This window comes from Amblyraja radiata, chromosome 21 (genome assembly GCF_010909765.2).
Source record: "Amblyraja radiata isolate CabotCenter1 chromosome 21, sAmbRad1.1.pri, whole genome shotgun sequence".
Lineage (NCBI taxonomy): Eukaryota > Metazoa > Chordata > Chondrichthyes > Rajiformes > Rajidae > Amblyraja > Amblyraja radiata.
In genome coordinates this window covers 36,912,032-36,931,727 of record NC_045976.1, presented here as the reverse complement: position 1 = coordinate 36,931,727, position 19,696 = coordinate 36,912,032, and the positions used below count along the sequence as shown (strand labels likewise).

The following is a 19,696-nucleotide window of genomic DNA, read 5'->3' as shown; positions in this document are numbered from 1 at the left end:
ACTGAGATAAGCATGCTTCTTGTTAGGGTTACATTTAGCTCTCTTTCAATCCAATGAAAACATGCAAAAACATGCAAGTAACCCTTGCATCCCCACTTTCCACCCCTCCCTCACCCGTGGTACCAGCTTCAAAGTCGTCGTGTTGATTCTCATTGTCTGTAACTCATTCTCACCTAGCACACAGCTAACAACAGCCTGTCTTCTTTTTCATCATTACTTTTTTGCATATCTTTCATTCATTCGTTCTACATATATATATCTCTCTCTCTATACATCACCGTCTATATCGCTTCTTTCCCTTTCCCCTGACTCTTAGTCTGAAGAAGGGTCACAAACAGGACAAGAAGGCTCTGCAGAGAGTAGTGCGTTCGGCCAAACGCACTATGGGAACCACACTCGCCTCCTGCAGGAACTATACATCAAAAGGTGCAACATCAAAAGAGCCAACAAGATCATGGGAGACCCCTTCCTTCCACCCCAGCAACGGACTGTTCCAGCTGCTACGGTCAGGCAAACGCCTCCGTTGCCATGCTGTGAGAATGGAGAGGATGAGAAGGAGTTTCTTCCCAGAGGCCGTTAGGACTGTAAACTCCTATCTCTCCTAGCTGTTTTTTTCCTTTTTCTTCCCTCCCACAAATATGTAATATATGAATATGTGATTCTGGTCCATTCTGTTTGTAGTTTGTTTGTTTGTCTTTTTGCACAATCCGCGAGCATTGCCACTTTTCATTTCACTGCACATCTCGTATGTGTATGTGACGAATAGACTTGACTTGACTTGACTTGACGTCACCTATTCCTTTTCTCCTGACTTTAAATCTTTGGTTTAAACCAGCATCTGCTGTTCCTTCCTACACAAAGACATAGCATTTTTGAGATCAAGAGCTGAAGGCAATGCAACCAAGATTCTCCATGATGCACTACCGGGATAATAATTCCCATGATCCACCATAATACCGCTGAATCACACGCGGCCTAGCGTCACACACGGCCGTAGGTTTTATTTCCCACTGTACTTTTTGATGACACTTTCATCACAGATCCCGGTGATTATGACAAAATGAGCTGATGGCAAATATGTCAGTATAGAAGAAATAATGAAACAGTGGCACAGTGGTTGAGTTGTTGCCTTACAGCACCAATTCAGGGTTCAATCCTGACTACGGGTGCTGTCTGTACAGATTTTGTACATTCTCCCCGTGACTTGCGTGGGTTTTCCCAGCTACACCAGTTTCCTTCCACACTTCTAAGATGTACAGGTTTGTAGGTTAATTGGCTTGGTATAATTGTAAGTTGTCCCTAGAGTGTGTGGGATAGTGTTAGTGTGCGGGGATCGCTGGTCAGTGTGGACTCGGTGGGCCGAAGGGCCTGTTTCCATGCTGTATCTCTAAACAAAACTAATCTAAACTAACTAAACTCAACTCAACACAGCCCAACCCAAACCAACCCAATCCAACTCAACTCAACATCCGCTTCATTGTATCATCTCAGACCCTGTGCACTCTTTAGCTGGTGCAGAGGGAAGCTTCACCAAGGTGGCATTGCTCACTGTCAGTGGAGAACCAGCTGAACTCGGCTCAGAGCCACAGAGAAACCTGAATTCACAGCATTGACCAGAATCAGAGTGTCGCTGGTAGGGAGTTGGGAGATTGGGAGCTGGGAGGGATTACAGAAGTGATGGAGATGGAAAGGTCTACGTGCAAGGTTCTGATGAAGAGGGACTTAGTGTGAAAGGACCTTTAAATTTACGTGAGCTGAAAAGCAAGCCTGTTCATGCACAGTTTATGAATCAGTGATGAACAATAGGCCTCCATCATTCCTTGGTGATGATTGTTTTGAGATTAAATGGATTTATCCAACTTTATCATCCTCATTCCACGGGCGTGACTTGTTAAATGCCAACATAGAATTTAAATGCAGACCGCATGCAGATGCATGTCCCGCACACATGCATACACATGCATGCATGCACACGCACACATACATGCACACACAGATGCATGCGCACACACATACATGCACACGCACACATACATGCACACACAGATGCATGCGCACACACATACATGCACACACACACATGCAAGCACATTCATACACGCATACACACATGCATGCAGGCGCACACACAATGCATGCACCCACTCTCTTAATGAAATCACAAACAAATGCACACAGCTCGTCTATTGAGCGTTCTTGTAATTATATTTTGCACTCTAGTTATTCAATGAACTGACTAATCAACTGTAAAAATCAATACACTAAATGGCACTATCCGGCATCATAAGCTTTTCGGAACTGACCATTTCCCACACAGTCTCGACAGACCCGCACACAAAGGGCCACAACCAGGCTTGAACCTGTGGTCTCATCAGCCTGTGACCTCTTCACTTCGCCCAGGCACATACAGAGCAGAGCGTTCTGCACCACCCTCTCTCGCTGCTCCTCCTCTGTGATTCCTCCTGCTCTCCCACTACCTTTTCTGCAAATCTTTCATTCATTTAATCTGTATCTCTCTACATCATCGTCTACATCTTTCGTTTCCCTTTCCCCTGACTCTTAGTCTGAAGAAGGGTCTCGGCCCGAAATGTCACCCATTCCTTTTCTTCAGAGATGCTGACTGACCCGTTGAGTTACTCCAGCTTCTTGGGTTTAAACCAGCATCTGCAGTTTTCTCTGATACGTTTGTTCCACATACCAACTACCCACTGTGTGGAAAATATTGCCCTGCAGGTCCCTTTTAAACTTTCCCCTTCTCACCTTAAATCTTCACCCTCTAGTTTTTATTGCCACAGTTCCAATATGTTCTGACCACAGGAGGCAACATGTTTACTCCCAGCCACCGAATTAAGCCACATTTATTAAGACGGAGGCACAAGGGACTGCAGATGCTGCAATCTTGAGCACAAAGCAGACAGCTGGAAGGGACACAAAGACCCACACAAGGACATAAAGTGCTGGAGTAACTCAGCGGGTCAGGCAGAATCTCCGGAGAACAGGGATAGGTGACGTTTCCGGTCGGGACCTTTCTTCGGACAGATTGAGGGGAGGAGGAGTAGGAGAAAGCTAGAAGAGAGGTGAGGGCAGGGCAAAGCCCGGCAAGTGATAGGTGGATACAGTCGAGGGGGAGGAGGGGTTGGACAGGTAGATAGTTGGACAAAGTCTAGAGATGAGGAGAGAAAAAGTGCGAGGTAAGGATAGAAGAGGCAGATGGGATGGGACATGTTGGTCGGTGAGGGAAAGTTGGGCTGGAGGGCCTGTTTCCACACTGTCGGACTCTATCACTCTACGAGGTGTGAACTGCTGGAGGAACTCAATTTGAAGGAGGATCTTGACCCAAAATGTTGGCTGATGGTTTCCCTCCACAGATGCTGCCTGACCCGCCAAGTTGCTTCAGTACTTTGTTTTATAGACATTAATTAACATGGCATGAGTGGATCGAGCAGCACATAGTGGGAGAGTCTAGGACTAGTGGTCACAGCCTCAGAATTAAAGGACGTTCTTTTAGGAAGGAGATGAGGAGGAATTTTTTTACTCAAAGAGGTGGTGAATCTGTGTAATTCTTTGCCACGGAAGGCAGTGGAGGCCATGTCAGTGCGGTTCCCGGAGGTTGCAGGTGGTTGCCGGAGGTTGCAGGTAGTGGAAGCAGGTAGGGAGACTGACAAAAACCTCCGGGAACCTCCGGGAACCGCACGGAAACCTTGGGTGGGGCGCAAAGTCTCCAGAGGTTTCCGTTCAGATTTCCTAAATGGGACAGGGGCATAAGGCAGAGATAGTTAGACTCTTGATTAGGACAAGGGGTCACAGCTTAAGGATAAGGGGGAAATCCTTAAAACCGAGATGAGAAGAACTTTTTTCACACAGAGAGTGGTGAATCTCTGGAACTCTCTGCCACAGAGGGTAGTCGAGGCCAGTTCATTGGCTATATTTAAGAGGGAGTTAGATGTGGTCCTTGTGGCTAAGGGGATCAGAGGGTATGGAGAGAAGGCAGGTACGGGATACTGAGTTGGATGATCAGCCATGATCATATTGAATGGCGGTGCAGGCTCGAAGGGCCGAATGGCCTACTCCTGCACCTAATTTCTATGTTTCTATGTTTCTATGTTTGATTAGTACGGGTGTCAGAGGTTATGAGGAGAAGGCAAGAGACTGGGGTTGGGAGGGAGAGATAGATCAGCCATGATTGAATGGTGGACTAGATTTGATGGGGGCCGAATGGCCTCATTCTACTCCTATCACTTATGACCTTATGAATGAGTCCCCACTCCCCTCCTCAACCATTGCCCCAATCCTTCCCCCCTTCAGCTGATCCAGTCTGACCTTTCATCACAATGCTTCGCACCATGTTTGAAAGACTAAGATCCAAGATCGCATCGGCATATTGAATTAAAAGGTTAGACCGCGCTGTTGGACTTTGTATGAAATCGGCCTGTCGTACAGATCTCCCTCTCCGCTTCATAAAAAAAATAAGCAGATTTAAGGCTAAAACTAAGATTTTCGAAAGCACATAATCCCAGCAGATAAGGGCAGCTACTGTACATGGGGAAACTGAGACGAGAAATCTTATTAATTTAGCTGCAGTGCAGTCCCTCACCGACCTGCCGGCTAACCTTGATGTTCTTAACATTTGCTTGAGCAAGCTCCAATATTATTGTGCGTGCAGTGTTATGTGGTCTGTGCACAGAGTCTGTTTGGAGATATTATAAATCCCAAACCCCTGCCCATCAGAGTTTAACCAACAAATATGTGGAGAAATTTCACACCTAAGATGCTGCCACACTATAACCAGACTGTTCGGCACCTGAGGGAGACCATTCGGCCCATCGTAACTAATGAGTTCCACTCTATGTATTTTTTATTCATTCTGGACCAACACGTTACATTTTTCATTCTCTTTCAGGGCGGCACGGTGGCTCAACAGTAGATTCACTGCCTCACCGCGCCGGAGACTCAGGTTCGATCCTGACTACGGGTGCTGTCTGTGCGGAGTTTGTCCGTTCTCCCCGTGACTGCGTGGGTTTTCTCCAGGTGCTCCAGTTTCCTCCCACGCTCCTAAAACGTGCAGGTCTGGCTTTGATTAAATAAGAATTGTAAATTATCCATAGTAGGATAGTGCTAGTAATTGTTGGTCGGCGCGGAATCGGTGGGCCGAAGGGCCTGTTTCCAGCCTGTATCTCTAAAGTTTTGTAAGTTAATGCTTCAACTCAGAAGATGAGGAGGTTCTTCTGAGGTATTTACAGGACAATCCGCTCAGGAAGATGATCCAGGTGACCACTATCACAGCACCCAACTGATGCTTGAATGATTCCATCCTCAGGAATAGATTGGTGAAACCAGGGATGGACCTGCCATAATCATATTGAATGGTCGGACATGCTGCAGAACCAGGGCCAGAGGTTTACTTTTCAGTAAGGATTTGCCATTCACATTGAAACCTTTGGCTCAGGCTGTCAAAGGTTACGTGGAGAGGGCAGGAGAATGGGGGTGAGGGGGGAAAATAGATCAGCCATGTTTGAATGGCAGAGTACTCGATGGGCTAAAAGGCGTAATCTGCCCCTATGTCTTATCATCTTAATTTTTCTCAACAAAATGCAACCTGCAAGAGTTAAGCAAGTGAAGAAACATAGAAAATAGGTGCAGGACGAGGCCATTCGGCCCTTCGAGCCAGCACCGCCATTCATTGTGATCATGGCTGATCGTCCCCTGTCAATAACCCATGCCTGCCTTCTCCCCATATCCCTTGACTCCAGTAGCCCCTAGAGCTCTATCTAACTCTCTCTTAAATCCATCGAGTGACTTGGCCTCCACTGCCCTCTGTGGCAGGGAATTCCATAAATTCACAACTCTCTGGGTGAAAAAGTTTTTTCTCACCTCAGTCTTAAATGACCTCCCCTTTATTCTAAGACTGTGGCCCCTGGTTCTGGACTCGCCCAACATTGGGAAGATTTTTCCTGCAAGGAAGCTTTGGATAGCTATGTTGACAAAATTATTCCTTGATCAGGGGCTACATCCACCGGGTGGCGCCGTCAGCGATGGCAGCCTCGCCAGCGGTCTGTCTGTCTTTTCGTATTTTTTTGTTATTTTTAATGTGTTTAAAAAGTTTGTGTTAATGTTCTCTGGTCTGTTTAATGTGGGGGTGGGGGAGGGGTTCTAGGGAAACTTTGTTTCAGTCTCTTACCTTGCCAGAGATGCAATTGTCTTCCGGATCGTATCTCCGGTCGTTCTGCGGCCTAACATCATGGTGCTGGCGGCCTAGCTCAAGACTGACTTTGAGCCCCACCGCGGGGCCATGGACTTACCATCAGAGCCTGCGATCCATCGCCTGGGATCGACGCTCCAACGGCAGTCTACGAATTCCAACATCGAGGAGCTCGCAGTCTCGGGTAGAGACTGATGTCGGAAAGCTCGAAAGTAGGAAGAGGTTCGACCAGCCCTGAACCGGGGACCGATCGCCCAGCGTGGAGGAGCTAAGATTCCCCCCACCATGCGGGAGTCTGATCGGCCCGATTTTTTCGCCTTCCATCTCAGTGAGGAATGTGGAGGAGTCACTGTGGTGGATGTTTATGTTAAAATGTATTTTGTGTGTCTTGTTGCTTTTTATTGGTATGACTGTACGGCAAATCAAATTCCTCGTATGTTGCAAAACATACTTGGCTAGTAAAGTATGATTTATGATTATAATTATTTATGATTATAATATTGTGTATTGTCACTAGCGACACAAGCCTAACCTCATTATTACAATGTGCCCGATGTAAGGAGAAGATGGGGCTTCGGTTGAAAGTCAGAGCTAAAACACGACCTCTGAGCAAAATCATGTGGATCAATTGCCTACATTAAATTTAGTTTAGTGTAGTTTACTTTACTTTAGTTTAGTTTAGATATACAGCGCGGAAACAGGACCACCGAGCCCACGCCGACCAGCGATCCCCGCACATTAACATTATCCTACACACACAAGGGACAATTTACATTTATGCCAAGCCATTTAACCTCTTTGGAGTGTGGAAGGAAACCAGAGCACCCGGAGAAAACCCACGCAGGTCACGGGGAGAACGTACAAACTCTGCACAGACAGCACCGGTAATCGGGATCAGACCTGGCCCTCTGGCACTGTAAGGCAGCAACTCTACCGCTGCACCACCGTGCCACCCATAATTGGTCTCTAACCAGCGCCCTGGTTACTTCAGCTGAACTAGGCCACATTTCAGTTGCAGAGGAACAGTCGGAAGCCAAATGAAACTCATCCAATTCCAATTTGTCGCCAGGAGTCTATGAATTCATCAAGGTGGGGAGATGTGTGGTGGGGAAGGATGGAGGTCGGTGAGGAAAGAAGAGGGGGAAAGAGGGGCCGCAAGGGGAGTGAAAGTGAGGGAGAGAGGTGGAGGGAGAGAGTGAGGGAGGAAGGGACGGAGAAGAAGAAGTACTGAGACAAGAAGATGGGGAGAGAAATAGAAAGAAGAAGGGGACTAGAGGAGGAGAGAGGGGGAGAGAGAGGGACAGAGAGAGGGGCAGAGAGAGGGGTGGAGAGAGGGGGAGACAGAGGGGGAGACAGAGGGGGAGATGGGGGGGAGAGAGAAGGGGAGGGAGAGGGGGAGTCGGAGAGAGGGGAGGGGGTAAAGGGGGAGGGGGAGAGAGAGAGAGGGGGGGAAAGGGTAAGAGTCAGAACAGGACTGAGATGGGCGATAGAGAGGGATAGGGTGAGAAGAGAGGACAGGAAATGAACAGGGAAGAGGGAGATAGTGGGAGAGGGAAAGGAAGTTGAAGGAGAGAGGAGAGAGAGAGAGATGCTATGAGTCTATTTTGAAAGAGCTCTATATGAGCGGGCCACACCCAGGAGTATGGGCAGCAATTGACATTCAGCTGCTCTGGCTATCACAGGAGGGTTGTTTCTCCCCTTCCTCACTGCTGGGCAAGTTCCAGTACAATATAATGTCACTGGGGCCCACCAGAAGCCGGCATGTCTCACGAAAAACACCCACACCTCTCGATTCCCAAGATCGAGGTGGCTTCCAGTTACCCCACAGCCAACGGCGAGTCGTGAACAGGACAACTTATTGCACTGTCAGAAGATTCCTTCCTGGCAAGCAAGGAACAAAAAAAAATCCCGCCTATAAAACTGCACCGCACAGAGCAATGGCTGTTTAACAAGAACTTAAAATTGGACGGCTCCAAGCTGGCTCAGTAAAGAGAGCAGATGGCCCGACACTGAGCCATATGCAGAGCAAGGAGGGCCACAGCCCAGGGTTAACGTTTGCCCAGTGGTGAGAGAGAAGGTCACTGTTCAGGTAGCCATGGGGACATTCAGTTCGAGAACATTGGAGAAATTACAGGTGATCGTGCCTGCTCCCAATTTGTGGCCCGTTCCCAATTTAAAGTTGTCCCCCCCCGACCAATTGTCCCTGTTCTAACTCTGGCCACTATCATCTGATCCAGTTCCACATCCTACCTTAGATTCGACTCAAAAAGCTGGAGTAACTCAGCGGGACAGGCAGCATCTCTGGAGAGATGGAATGGGTGACGTTTCGGGTCGAGACCCTTTGGTTTTCCATTTTGTCCTTCGTGCCAACTTTGTAAAATATCCTGTGGACGCCCGGAACGTCAACAAGAACCAGCACCTCTCCGAAGTGGCCATTTCCAATCACGTTGCCGGCAGCCAAGCCGACAGGAGCGGGTTCATTCATGTCAAACACTCCCTGCACATTAAGAGCGATCTGCAGAGGACAGTTAAAACCTACAAACACGTACGTCTCAGGGAAGTGAGGAGGAAGCCTGAGCACCTGGAGAAAAAACCCACACAGTCACTGGGGGGAAGGTGAACATTCCCGCACAGACAGCACCCGAGGTGAGGATCGGACCTGGGTCTCTGGCAACTCTACCAGCTGCCCCACTGTGCTGCCCGTCAAAGAAGCTGTCTGAAAGAGGGTCCCAACCTGAAATGTCACCCATCCTTTTTCTCCAGAGATGCTGCCTGACCCTCTGAGTTACTACAGCTTTTTGTGAATATCCCCAAATAATATACGGCACCTCCAAAAAAATGATCGTCAATATTGTTTGACAAATCAATTAATTTATTTTACCTCAAAATGTGGTTGAAGACAAAATGACTCTTATCTCCGGACACATACCCTTCAGCTAGAACCATTTTCTCTTTGGTTACCATGCTGCTCCTTCAGATTGCACGAACATTTTAACGTTCTTCCAACGTTATGTGCTTATTACTCAGGTTGTTACTGCAAGCTTTCATATCTTGGTAGCCTGCTTTAAAAAAAAATGTTTCTCCCTGGTAATTAATTTGTGTCGCCATGGTTACGGGGGACCTTAAAGTGAATGAGTGTGGAACGTGAGAGTGCTGACAATGGTCGGCCGATATTTCAGAACCAGGTGTTTCTCAGTCGTCACCACAGCTACAAACCTGTCGCGCTCTCTGCTGCCTTTTACAGCGTTTTGGAAATCCCTCTTCACCTCCCAGCTACAGAATAATTCCTCTTTGAATCACAGGCACACGTAAAAAACATGGGGAAATGGATTTGGTGTTGACCTGGAACTCCCACAAGGGAACATGAACCAGGCGCTAATCCATTCGCACCCCCTTCCCTCCGCCCAAGTTGGCAGGCAGCAGCAAGTGTGGAGAAAGAGGCCTCAGCCTTGGGGACCTCAGCTGTTTGCAATCTACTTGTACTCGCTAGAATTTAGGAGATTGAGAGGGGATCTTATAAAAACGTACAAAATTCTTATGGGGTTGGACAGGCTAGATGCAGGAAGATGGTTCCCGATGTTGGGGAAGTCCAGGACAAGGGGTCACAGCTTAAGGATAAGGGGGAAATCCCTTTTAGGACCGAGATGAGAAGAAACTTTTTCACACAGAGAGTGGTGAATCTCTGGAACTCTCTGCCACAGAGGGTAGTTGAGGCCAGTTCATTGGCTATATTTAAGAGGGAGTTAGATGTGGCCCTTGTGGCTAAAGGGATCAGGGGGTATGGAGAGAAGGCAGGTACGGGATACTGAGTTGGATGATCAGCCATGATCATATTGAATGGCGGTGCAGGCTCGATGGGCCGAATGGCCTACTCCTGCACCTACTTTCTATGTATCTATGTATCTATGTACATGAATGACTGAGGCGAAGAGACTGAATTTAACGTACTTGAGGCGGCTGGCAAATCTAGATGAGGCGAGCAAGTTAGCAGTGTGGGGCACACAAAGAGGGTTGGAAAGGGCTAGCTATTAGCTTAGTTTTAGTTTAGAGATCACGGCGCGGAAACAGGCCCTTCGGCCCGCCGAGCCCGTGCCGACCAGCGATCCCCGCACATTAACGCTGCCTTACGCACACTGGGGATAATTTTACAGTTCTACCAAGCCAATGAATCTATAAACCTGGACGTCTCTGGAGTGTTGGGAGGAAACTGAAGATCTTGGAGAAAACTCACGGGGAGAACGTACAAACTCCATACCGACAGTAGTCTGGATCAAACCCGGGTCTCTGGCGCTGTGTAAAATGGCTCTACCTTGGAGCCACTGTGCCACCCTGCAGCAGTGGGCAAGATGGTGGCCACTGGGGCTTGTGGCTATTCTCTTGTGGTCCTTTGAGCATCGTGGGAATCCCTAGAAATCCCTAGAAATGAACTATTCTGAGATTATTCCCTTTGGCAAGAGGAACTGGAAGGCAGAGTACGGTCATATGACAATAAAATATTCTTGAAATCACCTCTCCAAATCATGCGTCACTCCAAGCTACCATTCCTTCATTTTGCCATCAATATCCTGAACCTACCACCATCTAATACATTCATCATCAGTGAAAACGTTAGCAACACAGTGGTGCTGGTTTCCAACAGGAATCCTTACAATGCCGTGTACGACAGTGATCGCAACTTCCACTGAAGTGTGGATGGCCGTTGGCTCGCTAGAAGCTCATTTGCCCTTTGACAGGTCTTGTTTTTGGTCCTGCTGGGGGTCCACAGCCCCCTCCTCACCTGGCAGACCAGGTGGGGGAGACGGTTTAGTCGCCGACTATCGATCATGGAGCAGGTAGCACGGGATGACATGGTACCCGTGGTGGGGAGCGCACATTGAGAGGCACTCCAGTGGTCACCAGCTTTGAAGGAGCTAGGCAAGAAATGGCCTTGCCAATAACCCCCCCCCCCCCCCCCCCCCCATCTCATTAAAGAATAGTCACAAAATATTTTTGTAGCCTCAGAGGGTGGAGAATTTGTGGAATTCTTTGCCACAGAAGGCTGAGGAGGCCAAGTCAGTAGATATATTTAAGGCAGAAATAGACATATTCTTGATTAATGTGGATGTCAGAGATTATGGGGAGAAGGCAGGAGAATGGGGTTACGAGGGAGAGATAGATCAGCCATGTTTGAATGGCAGAGTAGACTTGATGGGCTGAAATGGTCTAATTCTACTCCTATTCCTTATGACCTTATGAGAGCAGTCCTGAAGTACTATCTATCACATTGGTGACCCTCGGGCTGTCTTCGATCGGACTTTACCTCAAACCAAACCTTTGCCCATATCGTGTATTTGTACACTGTTAACGGCTTGATTGGAATCATGCATTGTCTATCCGCCGACTTGTTAGCGTGCTACAAAAGCTTTTCACTGTACCTCAGTACACGTGACAATAAACTAAACTTATGAAACACCATAAATCCACATTTCCCAAACCTAGCGGTTGTGTGACCCATTTTAGGATTGTGAACATGTAGTTTATGTTTATGACGCTGCCAACTGGTGTCCTGTGTCATTTTCATGTTGCAGAAATAATTCCCAACTGGGGTCGTGCCAGGGAAAAGGTTGGAGAGTGCTGTTGAATAAACGATGAGTCTTTATTGTCACTTGTGCCCCTAGATACAGTGAACAGCTTTTTATTTTGGCATACAACCCGTTAAAACTATACAGGGGCCCTCACCCAGGCAGTACACAAGTGTCGCCACGTCTCTGTGTTGTGAGTTGTGTTCAGAGTTGTGAATCTGGGCACTTCTCTGCCGCAGAAGGCAGCGGAGGCCAATTCGCTGGATGTTTTCAAGAGAGAGTAATGGCCCTGTCCCACTGTACGAGTTCATTCCAAGAGCTCTCCCGAGTTTAAAAAAAAATCAAACTCGTGGGAAGCACGTAGAATGAACGTAGCGGGTACGTCGGAGCTCGGGGATGTCTCTTAGCGGCTCGTAACGCTAACGGCAGGTACTCGGGAAGACTCGCTAACGGCAGGTAAGCACGAGAAGACTCGTGAAGATTTTTCAACATGTTGAAAAATGTCCACGAGAGCCCCGAGTACCGACGAGCGGCCATTACCGTAAATCTCCGAGTTCGAATCAGGGCAAACTCGGGAGAACTCTTTGAACGAACTCGTACAGTGGGACAGGGCTTTTAGATTTAGCTCTTAGGGCTAACGGAATCAAGGGATGTGGGGAGAAAGCAGGAACGGGGTACTGATTCTGGATGATCAGCCGTGATCATATTGAATGGCGGTGCTGGCTCGAAGAGCCGAATGGCTTATTCCTGCACCTATTGTCTATGTTTCTACATTTCTGGTGCCGACTAAGTTACAAACGTTCACCGCGGCACGTGTCAGCAACCCCGCACCCCACCGCAGGGTTCCCCATCGAGTACCCCCTTCATTCTCAGCGCCCGCCTGGTCCCTCCCTTTGTTCTCTGTGCCCTTTTCTCATCGCCCCCACTCTCAGCTAGAAACTGCACTCTGCAGGACTGCTAGTTAGTCACTGGTCAGTGCATAATTATATCAAGTGCCATTTAAAAAATACATCGCACATAATGATCACAGCAGCAAATTATCTATCAGCACATTTTGCAATGAACTGTCAATAATGGGCAGGCACCTATTCTGTCAGAGTATAAGATGGCAACCTGACCTGGAATCTATTGGAATGAAACATTGATTTGTTATGTATGAACGGGGTCAAACTGGGAGAAAATATACACGGACAAAACAAAAACATTTTTTGTTTCATCACACTGGAAATGAAACCCACCTCCCTCCCACTGACTCCATTTATACCTCGTGCTGTCTCGGCAAGGCCAGCAGCATAATCAAGGACGAGTCGCACCCTGACCTCTCCCTCTTCTCCCCTCTCCCATCGGGCAAAACATACAGAAGTGTGAAAACGCACACCTCCAGATTCAGGGACAGTTTCTTCCCAGCTGTTATCAGGCAACTGAACCATCCTACCAACAACCAGAGAGCAGTCCTGAACTACTATCTACCTCATTGGTGACCCTCGGACTATCTTTGATTGGACTTCACTGTCCTTACCTTGCACGAAACGTGATTCCCTTATCATGCATCTGTTGACTGTGGACGGCTGGATTGTAATCATGTATTGTTTTTCTGCTGACTGGTTAGCTTGCAACAAAAGCTTTTCACTGTTCCTCGGTACACGTGACAATAAACTAAACTCAACTGAGTGAGTGCAAAAGTGCATTTGATTGAGCATGGCCGTTAGAGATGGGGTCAACGTGAGGTAACCGACAGATATATGCCAAGTTCAAACTCCAGTCACCATCTGTTCATCTGTGCCTGCACTCGAGGGCTGAGCAACAGGGAGAGGTTGAGCAGGCTGGGACTCTACTCCTTGGAGCGCAGGAGGATAAGGGGTGATCTTATAGAGGCGTACAAAATCAGGAGAGAAATAGATCGGGTAGACGCAGAGAGTCTCTTGCCCAGAGTAGGGGAATCGAGGACCAGGTTGAAGGTGAAGAGGGAAAAGAGGGGTAACCTTTTTACATAGCGGATGGTGAGTGCATGGAACGAGCTTCCAAAGGAGGTAGTTGAGGCTTTGGCAAGTTGGGTTGAAGGGCCTGTTGTCACACTGTAAGATTCTATAACTAACAGTCCCTAATAACCCACCCACCCACGCCCTATCCAGCTTGTTAATGCTACAATTGTAAAATCTAGTATTTATGCTGTCTTTCACACAATATCAGGCCACAATCCTTCATGAAACCATACAATGGGCTATCATTTATTCCTTGGAATCGATGTCAATTGGATTATCTACTAATTCTGGACTGAAGGGAGGGCTGAGACACAGATAAATGCAGTGGGCATTTTGCAATATAAACCCATGTTCGATCCTGTCCACAATGCTTCATGTCTACGTGGAGTTTGCACGTTCTCCCAGTGACTGTGTGGGTTTCCTCTGGGTGCTCCGGTTTCCTCCCACACCCCAAAGACATGCAGGTTAATTGACCTCTGTAAATTTCCCCTAGCGCATGGGGAATGGGAGAATACAGAACTGTGTGAACGGGCAAACGATGGTCAGCACGGGCTCGGAGGGCCGAAGCGTCTGTTTCCACGCTGCATCTCTAGGGCGAGAAGATGCGGAAACGTTGCCGGCATGGAGGAGAGGGGAGAAATTCCCTGCCCCGCAGTCCATGAACCAGTGCGAATTAAACGTGTGGTCAGCTTGATTCAAATTAGCAATGTGTGCTTTGCATGCTTAGATGGAGTTGGCTTGACAGCAGTCAGGCTCAGAGGCTCTGCTGGGCTAATGCCCGATTTAAAATGGCAACAGAACAATTGTTTGTCCTTTAATAATCAATGGCAGAGTGGTTATTGGGAAACATGACAACACAGGCAGATGAAAGCAGCACACTCACGCTGCCTTGGCATGTTCTTTAACGTAACAAGCTCCCAGATGGATGACATTCAGTGCAGTTTGTGAAGACACAATAAACGCCAAATCAGGAAATGTCACGGCATTTTATTCAAGGCTTTGATTGATCACACGCAGGAAAAATCAAACCTCACGATGCAAGCACATCTCCGAGTTGCCCGAGCAGATACTCGTCTGATCGGCCAAGCAGGAATGAAGACTGCTCGCACAAACAACTCTTCCCTTTTCTTCCCTTTGTAACATTTTTGTTTAGAGATACTTATGCATCCTCCTTTTGTTCGAGAATGTTGCCAGGGCACAAGGGTCTGAGCTATAGGGACAGGTTGAGCAGGCTACGACTCCATTCCTCAGAGCGCAGGAGGATGAGGGATTGACCTTACGGAGGTTTGCTAAATCATGAGAGGAATAGATCAGATAGACGCTCAGAGTCTCTTGTCCAGAGTAGGGGAATCAAGAACCAGGGGACATGGGTTTAAGGTGAGGGGGGAAAGATTTCATGGAAACCTGAGGGGTAACTTTTTTTTACACAAAGCGTGGTGGGGTGTATGAGACGAGCTGCTGGAGGAGGTCGTTGAGGCAGGGACTATCGCAATATTTAGACAGGTACATGGATAGGACAGGTTCGGAGGGTTATGGGCCAAAGGCAGGCAGGTGGGACTAGTATAGTTGGGACATGTTGGTCGGCATGAGCAAGTTGGGCTGAAGGGCCTGTATGACTATGGCTCCCTATGACAGTCTATACGGCAAGGAAGTCGGTCCTTTGGACCAACGGATCCACGCCAATCTATGATCACCCATTCACATTTGATTTGTGTTATCCCACTTTCTCATTCACTCCCAACACACCAGGGGCAATTTACAGAGAGGCCAATTAACCCACAAACCCGCACGTCTTTGGCACGTGGGAGGAAACTGGGGCACCCGGTGGAAACCCATTCCAAAGTAAACGTGTATTGTGCGCAATGGAGAACCAGGACGGCAGCCTAGCTAATGGAAGTACCGCTCAGCAGTCTGTGAACCGAGGGGACGAAGCTGTTCCTCAGTCTGGTTGTGCGCGTTCTCAAGCCTCTGTAACTTCTGCCCGATGGGAGCGGGGAGAAGTCACTCTAAAGCGGGGGGAGAGGGGGGGGGGGGATGCCTCCGAGAATCGCACGGCAGAGAATTTCTCAGCTTCATTCATTCCTTGTCCTAACATGCATGTACACGCACACGCACACACACATGCACACGCACATGCACACAGTATGTTAAGGGCCTGTCCCATTTGGGCATCGTTTGCGCGTCACGCAGGTGGCGTGTGAAGATTTTGTGAATCCCAAAATCCTGGGCGCCGCACGTCACTGCTCATGCCACCACGCGCGCATCACGCGTAAATTATGTCGCATAAATGACACGCAAATGACGCCCAACTGGGACAGGCCCTTTAGACTCCACTGACACATCCTGGTTTATGCTCCAACGTACACAAGTGCCGACACAGGCTGACAACACAATACCACCTCAGCGTTTCAGTGCGTCATCGAAGCTAAGAGGCGTACCAAATGTGACTCGGTTAATGTACCATTAAAAGTGACCTGAAATCTGGGTCTATTTCAACAGGATTAATGGCAGCCCTTGTCACCAGCTCTAACGGTGCATCAAGAGAGCTGGATGTCACTGGGGACGTGCCAGAGAAAAGGCCATGCTACACTTGATGACTCCACAATGCGCAGTGTGACTGCTCTGACTCCTGCTCGGTGGACACCTAGCTGCGTTAATTCCAGGGACTACAGTCCAGAGCTATAAAAAAATGTAGAAAGATGTTTAAAAGGTGTTTAGAAGGAGAGTTAGATATAGCTCTTAGGGCTAAGGGAATCAGGGGATATGGGGAGAAAGCAAACTTGAAATTTGGATGACCTGCCACGATCATATTGGATGGCAGTGCTGGCTCAAAGGGCCGAATTGCCTATTCCTGCACCTATTTTCTATGTTTCTATGAGTGGGGACCTCATTGAAACTTAGCAAATAGTGATAGAGTGGATGTGGAGAGGGTGTTTCCACAAGTGGGAGAGTCTAGGACCAGAGGGCACAGCCTCAGGAGAAAAGGAGATGAGGAGGAATGTATTTAGTCAGAGGATGGTGAATCTGTGGAATTCATTGCCACAGACGGCTGTGGAGTCCGTCGATAGGTATTTTTAAGGCAGGGATCGACAGATCTATGATTAGTACAGGTGTCAGGGGTTATGGGGAGAAGGCAGGAGAATGGGGTGAAGGGGGAAAAATATGGTTGAATGGCAGAGTAGACATGATGGGCTGAAAGGCTTAATTCTGCTCCTATAACTTACCGTATGAACTTCTGAACTTATGAATTCTCACCAACTGCTGATCAGCGTATTCATTAGATGTAGTGGCACTGTCCAGGTAGTCAGGGGAGCAACCACTTTGTGAAGCCAAATCAATGATGCAAAGTCTCAACTCTTGACTGTTCTCGTCCTTACCGTTGTGGCTAATTTAGTCAAATCTCCGAGCAAGATGGAAACGATGGCCCCTTTATATATTGAACCACTTTAGATCCTGGGCTTGCACGGAACACATAGAGCATCTTTTTCAACAGCTAATGCAAAGTGTTCTTAAAACAGAAATGCAATAGTGTGTGTGGGACAACAATAGTGTAGCAGGCCAACAACACAGAAAAGTGCTGGCTCGAAGGGCCGAATGGCCTACTCCTGCACCTATTGTCTATTGAAATGGTCCCAGCTCTAACAGCAAATAGAGGGGCAACTTGAAAAAACGTAGGCAATCAACTTTCCACATATCAAACCAACTTGGAAGTCCTCATTCTCAACACCTCGGTGATCTCTCACACAAAACCTTACTCTGTTTTTTATTCTCTTGTCGCCCCTCAATAATTACCTCTGACCTGCGATCCGTTTGAATCGGAGGTGAACGTTAACCGTTTCGCGGAGGTCGCCGCAATGCCCCCCTCCACGTTTCAAATCTAAGTTCCGTCTTTGCAACAGCACAGTTTTGTAATGCGGTCGGCCTGAAGACAGTGCCCGGGCCTTACCTGCTTCTTTGACATGATGTAGAGGTATTGGTGGTCCACGGACAAAGCCATGTCACGCAGGATGGCGCCGCTCTGCACGGCTTGAATGATCTCGTACTGCCTGCCGCCGTGAGAGGCCACGTCTACTCGAATCTGAGAGGAACAGAAAGGAGAGAGCGAGGTTACTGACTGCCAAATTTCACACTTTTCCCCAGATGTCAACAACATCTCCTCACATTTCCTCAACGACATTTCCCTTACAATTATTCACCATTTCACATAGAAACATAGAAAATAGGTGCAGGAGTAGGCCATTCGGCCCTTCGAGCCTGCACCGCCATTCGATATGATCATGGCTGATCATCCAACTCAGTATCCCATCCCTGCCTTCTCTCCATACCCCCTGATCCCTTTAGCCACAAGGGCCACATCTAACTCCCTCTTAAATATAGCCAATGAACTGACCTCAACTACCTTCTGTGGCAGAGAGTTCCACAGATTCACCACTCTCTGTGTAAAAAATGATTTTCTCATCTCGGTCCTAAAAGATTTCCCCCTTATCCTTAAACTGTGACCCCTAGTTCTGGACTTCCCCAACATCGGGAACAATCTTCCTGCATCTAGCCTGTCCAACCCCTTAAGAATTTTGTAAGTTTCTATAAGATCCCCCCTCCTTTCTTCTTTGGAATGACACAATGAGTGCCATTTGTTGGAGCCCTCCATACCATTCGCTCATAGACCACTGATTCAGGCTGTGAATTGCCGCCAAGTCTCTTGCAAGGTATTTGACTGGAGCCCCCCCCCCCCCCCCCCCACCATAGTCATCTTGCGAGTTTCACTGTTTGTTATCACCTCTTCCACAGCCAACAATGGACCATTGTGGACTCCACCTTTCCTTGGTCACTGGTGCCCGCTCTGATTTGTTATGTACCATTTCATACCTTTCATTCATATATTCCATGTATCTTTTCATATCTCTAGTTTCCCTCTCCCCTGACTCTCCGTCTGAACAAGAGTCACGACCCAGAAACGTCACCGATTCATTTTCAGCTCGGTTTATCTCTCCACAGACGCTGCCAGATCGGCTGAGCAATCTTTTTCCTTTGAATTTTCTATTTTTGCTTCAGATCTCCAGAATCAGAAGAATTGTGATTTTGGATCAGGAATAAACCAGGCGATCTCACCCACACCAAGGGTCCCATCACCCCATGTATCTAATGGAAGCCACTTATTTGAGTCATGTTCATAAATTAATCAGTTCGAGGAGCAGAATTAGGCCATTCGGCCCATCGAGTCTACTCCACCACCCAATCATGGCTGATCTATCTTTCCCTTTCAACTCCATTCTCCTGCCTTCTCCCCATAACCATTTACTAATCGAGTTATGTTTATGACTTCATTTGTGATTATGATGATTACATTTGCAAGGATATTGTTCTTATTAATAGCGGGGGTTTGGTACCAACGGGGGCACATTAATGAAATGTCTCACAAACCCAACATGTTTAACCAAACACCAGGTAATTATTGAAACAGGATATTGCGGTGTTCGGCGCCACTCTTCCCTAGCTCTGCGATTGATCCCCTACTGAGAGGTGAGAATTAAAATGAATCAGTTACCAATAGCACTTGGCATGTTTTTAATTTACTGCCGTGCACCCTGCTGTGATCGCAATCTTCCAATTGTCATTTGATGCAGCCTGCGTGGCCAGGAGTTGCAGTTGATTGACTGAGAACTCAGTGGATTGTAAACACATACGTCGCTGTGAAATATCAATTCCTCCCCGAGAACTAGTTTTCACTTTCCTCTAATTTTTTCACCCAAAGTGTGTAGGAAGGAGCTGCAGGTGCTGGTTTATACCGGAGATTGACACAAAGTGCTGGAGTAACTCAGCGGGTCAGGCAGCATCTCTGGAAGACGTGGACAGGGGACGTTTCTTGGCGGGACCCTAGTTCAAACTAATTGTACTAGGGGAAAGAAAAAGCTTAACCGCCCGTTCACCCCCATCTTTACTTTCTCCCCCTATAT

General features: G+C 47.8%; 1 protein-coding gene across 7 annotated transcripts in view; it reads right to left on the bottom strand.

The window, feature by feature from the left end:
• Positions 1-19,696, bottom strand: part of plxna4 (plexin A4) — a 538,927-nt gene that overhangs the window by 266,908 nt on the left and 252,323 nt on the right. For all 7 annotated transcript variants that reach the window (XM_033040097.1, XM_033040102.1, XM_033040100.1 and 4 more), the window contains exon 4: positions 17,689-17,820. In XM_033040097.1, the coding sequence (XP_032895988.1) occupies positions 17,689-17,820 (132 nt within the window). The remainder of the gene's footprint in view (positions 1-17,688; positions 17,821-19,696) is intronic.